The sequence below is a fragment of the Helianthus annuus genome, chromosome 17 (genome assembly GCF_002127325.2).
Source record: "Helianthus annuus cultivar XRQ/B chromosome 17, HanXRQr2.0-SUNRISE, whole genome shotgun sequence".
Lineage (NCBI taxonomy): Eukaryota > Viridiplantae > Streptophyta > Magnoliopsida > Asterales > Asteraceae > Helianthus > Helianthus annuus.
The window spans coordinates 33,652,929-33,659,861 of NC_035449.2; the positions used below are offsets into that span (position 1 = coordinate 33,652,929).

General features: G+C 34.0%; 1 protein-coding gene across 1 annotated transcript; it reads right to left on the reverse strand.

Moving 5' to 3' along the window:
• Positions 1-983: 983 nt before the first annotated feature.
• LOC110923965 lies at positions 984-2,251 on the reverse strand. The gene is made up of 2 exons (XM_035986830.1): positions 1,644-2,251; positions 984-1,343 (listed from the first exon to the last, which is right to left on the reverse strand). Exons 1-2 carry the CDS (start codon positions 2,216-2,218, stop codon positions 995-997), a joined length of 924 nt encoding a protein of 307 aa, XP_035842723.1. The 5' UTR covers positions 2,219-2,251; the 3' UTR covers positions 984-994.
• Positions 2,252-6,933: the final 4,682 nt, after the last annotated feature.

Below are 6,933 nucleotides of genomic sequence, written 5' to 3' on the forward strand. Positions count from 1 at the left end.
ATCAAAGATTTATGGCATCAAATTGGTTAAATCTTGTAAGCATAATGCATGATGGTCAAATTAGTTTAATGTTGATGGTCAAGTTGGTTCATGTCGTGTAAGCTTAATGCCTAATGATCAACTTGGTTTTATGTCGATGGCCAAACTGGTTCAATTTTATAAAGATAATGCCTCATGATCAAGTTGATTCAATCAAAACCATAAGAAGCCAAATATAGCTATGTTTCTATCTCATACTAATTGTATTTTTCCAGGTAGCTGACTCCGTGTGCGATCATGAGATCATTTTCTGTTTACCTTTACTTTATATATTTACTATATTATATTGGCCGGCCCTGGGGGTGGACGGGGAGGGCCCGATATTTTGAGTGACACGTTTTTTTATGAAAAAAACTCGATATGTATATGTAAAATAATTTTTTAATATGGTACACCCATACAAACATCAACAAATGCCCCCTTAAAAAACTATTCTTATGGTTTAGATTAGTTATTAACTCCTTTCGCATTAGGTTTAGACCTTTATTGAGCCCAATACCCTATTTCGTTAAGGCCTAAGGGTACATTTTTTTGAGCTCGAACAGGGTACACAAATTCTTAGGGCCGACCCTTTATATGATATTGTTATTTTCTTATCATCGCGTTATGATCTTTTATTAGGTTTGTTGTTTTCTAGTGCTTTATTATTTATCTTTCAGGTATAAGGGTATAAGGAGTGGTTAAACAGTTTAGAGTGGCAAAACATTGAACCGACCAATCAGAGCGTGCCATGTCAATTTGGCAAAAGTGTTTAAACTTTGCTGAAAAGTGTTGGCATTGGTTTAAACACTTGCTGAAGTGGTAAACTTTTATGATTATTTTTTTTTTTTTGCAATAATTAATTTAATATAAATAAATAAAAAACAATAAACTTTCATAATAAATTAAATTAAAAACATCAAAGTTACACTAAATTAAAAAACAATAAAATTACATTAGCATGAAACAATTTAAACTAGTCTTCGTCGGAATCGGCCAAAAGATGGGGCAAATCTTGACTTGCGAGATGATCTATGAGATCGTGTTTGAGTCTCCAATGGGTGTCTTCATTCAACAATTCGCCCAACACCGTATCGTCTAGAGCCGGCTCGACCGGAGGATCCCGAATGTGCACCGGTGCTATCGCCTTTCCATCGTCTTTCAAAATCATGTTGTGTAAAATAATACACGTGTACACGACATTCCTAATTTTTTTAACCGATCTTGCTCGCATCGGTCGACTCAATACACCCCATTTCCCCTTCAAAACACCAAAAGCCCGTTCGACGTCTTTCCTTGCCGCCTCATGTTGCCTCTTGAATTTCTTTTCGTTTATTTCGTGAGGGTAAGGGATAGACTTCACAAACACGGACCACGAAGGGTAGATTCCATCCACGAGCAAATAACCACGTTTGTATAAATGGTTGTTAACGTAAAATGGACATTTTGGCGCGGTTCCATTTCGTTCCGTTAAAAATAACGGAGATTGTTGTAGAACATTGATATCGTTTTGAGAACCCGGTGGACCGGCAAAAGCATGCCAAAACCATAAGTCTTGAGAAGCAACCGCTTCGAGCATAACAGTCGGGTATCTATGATCTCCTCGCATATATTGGCCTCGATACTCTGTCGGACAAAAACGCCAAACGAAATGGGTGCAATCAAGGCTACCGAACATACCTGGAAGGTGATGTTTTTCCTCATGAGCTTGGTATAAAAGTGCCATGTCGTGGCTTGTCGGTCTACGTAAGAACTCTGGACCGTATATTTTGCAAACCGTGTCACAAAAATATTCTAGGCACTCGCGGGAAGTTCTTTCGGCCATATGCAAGTACTCGTCGTTCTCGTCTGGAGTGTTTCCAGTTGCGAGCTGTTTAATAGCCGATGTCACCTTTTGCAAGGGCGTAAAGCCCTGCCTACCTCGCGCATCGGGGGCCTCTACAAACCACGGGTCGTTCTCTTCCACATCGGACACAATTTGTAGAAACAAACGTTTTGACATACGGAACCTATGTCGAAAGATATCTTCGTTGTACTTCGGGTCTTCGACAAAATAATCCGCCATGAGTGTCTCGTGCCCCTCCTCACGTTGACGTTCAATATATCTCCTTCGGTTAGATGTGCCGGTATCTTGAAGTTCGGCTTCTTCGATAAGATTTTGAAAAAAAAGAATGCTACTATCGGATGAATCGCTACTCATGGGTGGGAACCATAACGGGGGGAGGTCGTCCGACATTTTGTAAGATAAATTTTTTGAAGGAATTGGTTTGTATGAGTATTTGATTTGAAGGAAATGGTGTGTGTTATATATATATAGAGATTAATTTATAAAAAAAAATTCTTTTTTTTTTTTTAATTTAAACGGTCATATGACCGTTGGAAGGTGGTCCCCCCCTTTTCCCTTCTTCTTCTCGCGTCGGCATAGGGTGCCCGATTTCAATGTTTTGCCGCATGCCTTAGAGGTTGGCGGCGGTGTTTGCCGCGCGGCAAAGCGGTTTACCGCCCCAACCTCTCGCCCACTCCGTATGCCCTAAAATGGTTGACGGAAAATAACAAATCAGAATGGGTAGTTTTCATGCCGTGTCTCTGTTACTTTTACTATTTTAATCGGGTCTGACCGTCTAAGGGCTTCTTTACAACACATGTTGTAGCACTATAAGATACCAAAATTAGCTATATTATCTATTTCCATACTTATTTCTTTTATATTTTTCAAGTTTTAGTTCGTGTGGAGCTATCATGAAGACAATCTCGAGTTTACCTTTAGGTAGCGTTCGTTTCATGGAATGGAATGGAATGGAATTAGGAAGTTTTTCTTTGTAAAATTGATCTTGGTTGGGGGAGGGAGGAATTTGAAATCCCATGAATTTCTTTAATCAATGAAATTTGTGACTATTTCAACATTCCATTCCATTCCTTCATTAGAGTGAAGGATTTCTAAGGAATGTTGAAATAGTCACAAATTTCATTGATTAAAGAAATTCATAGGATTTCAAATTCCTCCCTCCCCCAACCAAGATCAATTTTACAAATAAAAACTTCCTAATTCCATTCCATTCCATGAAACGAACGCTACCTTACTTTATATTTAGACCATGTTTAGTTGTACACATGAATAATGCTCTCACCTGTGAGCGTTGTGCGCTATATGGCAGTTCAGTCAGCAATGGGGCATTATGGGGCGTTTTTTTTTGAAATAAGTGTTGTGGGGATGTGGACATTGTGGAACATTATGTTAAAAGAGGTATAATAGAACTAAATAAAAAAAAACCATCAAAAATGATAATTGTCAACCAAAAACCATCCCGAAAGTCATTGGCCAAAAGGAATGTACAAGGGGGTTGAAAAAAGAACACCAAACCATTTTTTTTTTGAAAAAAAAAAACCAGGGGGCGGTTCCAAGGCATGGAGGGCGTTTTTTTGAGGGAAAACGCCCAAAAACCTCCCACTACCTGTGTTCTTATTTTATATCTTATTTTTTATATAGTATTATTATTTTCCTTATCAGTATTTTATGCTCTTTTGTTAAGTTTATGGTTTTCTAATTCTTTACTTTTTTATCTCTTAGATTTAAACTGGTTGAAGAAAAGCGTGAAATAGGAATGAACTGTTTTCATTTTGTGTCACCGTTTCCTGTTTCTTTTCAATAGGCTTAAGGGTTTCTATATATGTTTTGTAACATTACAAGATAGGGGTGTTCAGAATTCGTTTCGAATTCGAAAAATTCGAAATTCGTTTAAATTTGATTTGATTATCAAGAATCCGTTTCGATTATAAGAATTCGAATTCGAATTCGATTCAATTCGGTTCAAGTAAATCGAATACGAATCGAATACGAATTTATAATTTCAAATTCGATTCGATTCGAAATTCGAATAAAAATTATACATTTTTATTTATTATTTTTATATATAATACATATATAACTTTTATTAGGCTATACTATAAATTATTTTCAAAATTTATTCCAAGTATTAAAATTACCCATTACCAAACCCACTACATGGCTCATAATTAAAACCTAAGTAACAAATCTATCAATAGATTTCTAACCCTAAAAATATTATCTTGTAATGTGAAGTGGTTATTCCCGACTTCTCGTTTTGAATTTTAGACTTATAGTACTTTATTTGGAACTTTTTAATGTGATATCGTGCTTTATGGCTGCTTTAAAATTTATGTTTCATTTTGATAGTTATTTACATGTTTTTAAAGAATCGAAATCAAAACGAATTTATTCGAATTCGATTCGAATTCGAATTTTTAATCGAATACGAATCGAATACGAGTTGGGTTTTTTATTCGAATACGAATTCGAATCGAATTCGATAAATTTTAATCGAATTCGAATCGAATACGAATTCAAGAAAAAATAAAAATTATTCGAATAATTCGATTCGAATAATTCGAAAATTCGATATTCGATTCAATGAACACCCCTATTACAAGACACCACAATTATCATGAAGAAAATCGATCATGTATTAACCTTTACCTTGTATGTTCTTTTTTTAATTTATATAGTATTGTTTTCCCCCCATAAATCCATGTTAGGTTTATTGTTTTCTAATGCTTTATTTTTTTTTTCCTCTCTAGGGGTTTAAATAGGGTGAAGAAAAGCTTGGGATTGAAACGAACTATTTTCATGAAATTCAACGTGGTTGTTCTTGTATAGCTAGGGGCTTCTTTATAGCACGTTTTCTTAACATTTAAAGAAGCCAAATCTGGCTATGTCTTCAAGAGTTTTTTCCCAAACTAGTGTTGGTGGAAAAAATATTTACCAAAATAGGTGTTTTGAAAAATAATTACTAAAATAGGTGTTTTTCTTTTTATTTCATTTTCTTTTTGTTTTCAACTAATCTATTATAATTTTTGTTTGTCTTTGAACATAAAACCTGTCGTAATATATATACACACATGTAGGTATGAGTATTTGGTACCGAACCGTACCAGGATATTTGGTATCGGTACCGGTACTTTCAGTACGGGTACCAGTTCGGTACCGAATGGGTATCGTGCTCATCGCTGCACACACGTGTATATGTTTAATAAATTAGTTGTCTTATTATTTCGAAACAATTTGCGGCCCGTATAATTTCTCTTTTATGAAGTAATTTGTTCATGTACTTCAACAAGAACTGGAGTTATTATTGAAAGTTAGGTTTATTACTACTTTTTTTGAGCTTTAAACTTTAAATTAACAGATAAAACAATTCTTCTTAAATTAATGTAAATTAGTTTATGAAAAAAATGTTATTTTTAAAACTTCTCAACGAACACAGTTATATAATTTTTGGTTGAATTTCTAGAAGTTCATTCACAAAAGGGTGATATCACTGATATTTTGGAAGTAAATAAGTGGGTAGCTAGAAACGTTTATAAAAACTATTATATGTTATTTGGAGAAACAAAAATTATAATAGATTAGTTGAAAACAAAAAGAAAATGAAATAAAAAGAAAAAACACCTATTTTAGTAATTATTTTTCAAAACACCTATTTTGGTAAATATTTTTTACACCAACACTAGTTTGGGAAAAAACTCATGTTTTCAACTCCATACTAATTTCTTTTATTTATTATTTTTTTAGGTCTAAACAATGTCCAAAAAGTTAACTTTGACCTTTTGTCTTGAATTCCACATTTTCATTTTACATCTTCTGTTAGGCACTTAAAAAGAATTGATTACCATCTTGCTAGTAGTTGTACCACTATGAGTGATATAATGGCAAGTGTCCACTTGGATAACTGTTGTATATCGGATCACCAACCCGCTCACTACAGATATTCAACGAATTCTTCCGAATGGTCGTTTCCGATTTCCGCACGAAGCAAGTTGAAGACCCATGCTAACAATACAAATTCTCTACACAATCATGCATGGACCACGTTCCCTTATTCCAAGCATCTTTTATATATTTATAATATTAATTTGCTATGCATTTTAATTCCCAGTACTTTGTCGTTTCCATTTTGCAATTAGTTTCTAGTTAGTTAGTGGTCTATAATTTAGAAACGTGTGTCATCAGTTTTTCTATATGTAATTGGTGAAGTGCAAGACAGTGAGTAATTTATACTTTAGAAATGCATTTGGTTTTATCTCTTTAAAGCGTTCGTTTCATGGAATGGAATGGAATTAGGAAGTTTTTCTTTGTAAAATTGATCTTGGTTGGGGGAGGGAGGAATTTGAAATCCCATAAATTTCTTTAATCAATGAAATTTGTGACTATTTCAACATTCCTTAGAAATCCTTCACTCTAATGAAGGAATGGAATGGAATGGAATGTTGAAATAGTCACAAATTTCATTGATTAAAGAAATTCATGGGATTTCAAATTCCTCCCTCCCCCAACCAAGATCAATTTTACAAAGAAAAACTTCCTAATTCCATTCCATTCCATTCCATGAAACGAACGCTACCTAAGTGTGAGAGTTAAATTAATTTTTCTTGCTCAATTTTGACACATTCAATAGTGTTCTTACACACGATTTCAAAACCGGAGTTGTGTATATGTATCTTAATTCGGTTAAATATCCATTACTAGAAAATCTGAAACTTTTTACATCAGTTTTCGTAGGAAATGCGTCATAAAACTAGCTTTTCTACGCACTTATGACAAATACCTGATGTAGGAAAATGCCTCGTACGAAACCCGTTTTCAACGCATTTCCGACGCAACTTCCTACAACTAATATTTCCTACAAAATTAGTATGTCGCAAATTGCTACGAATCTCCTATAATATATTTAATTATTAACTTTTAGGATTTTTTTAGCTACACATTTCTGACAAAAACAAAATAACAGATTATAGTACAACATTATTTGTGACACATTTCTGACAAATAAATAAAAAGTGTTGTTACAAATTTCCGACACAATAAACAAAAATTAAAAATAAAAATCACCTAATTTT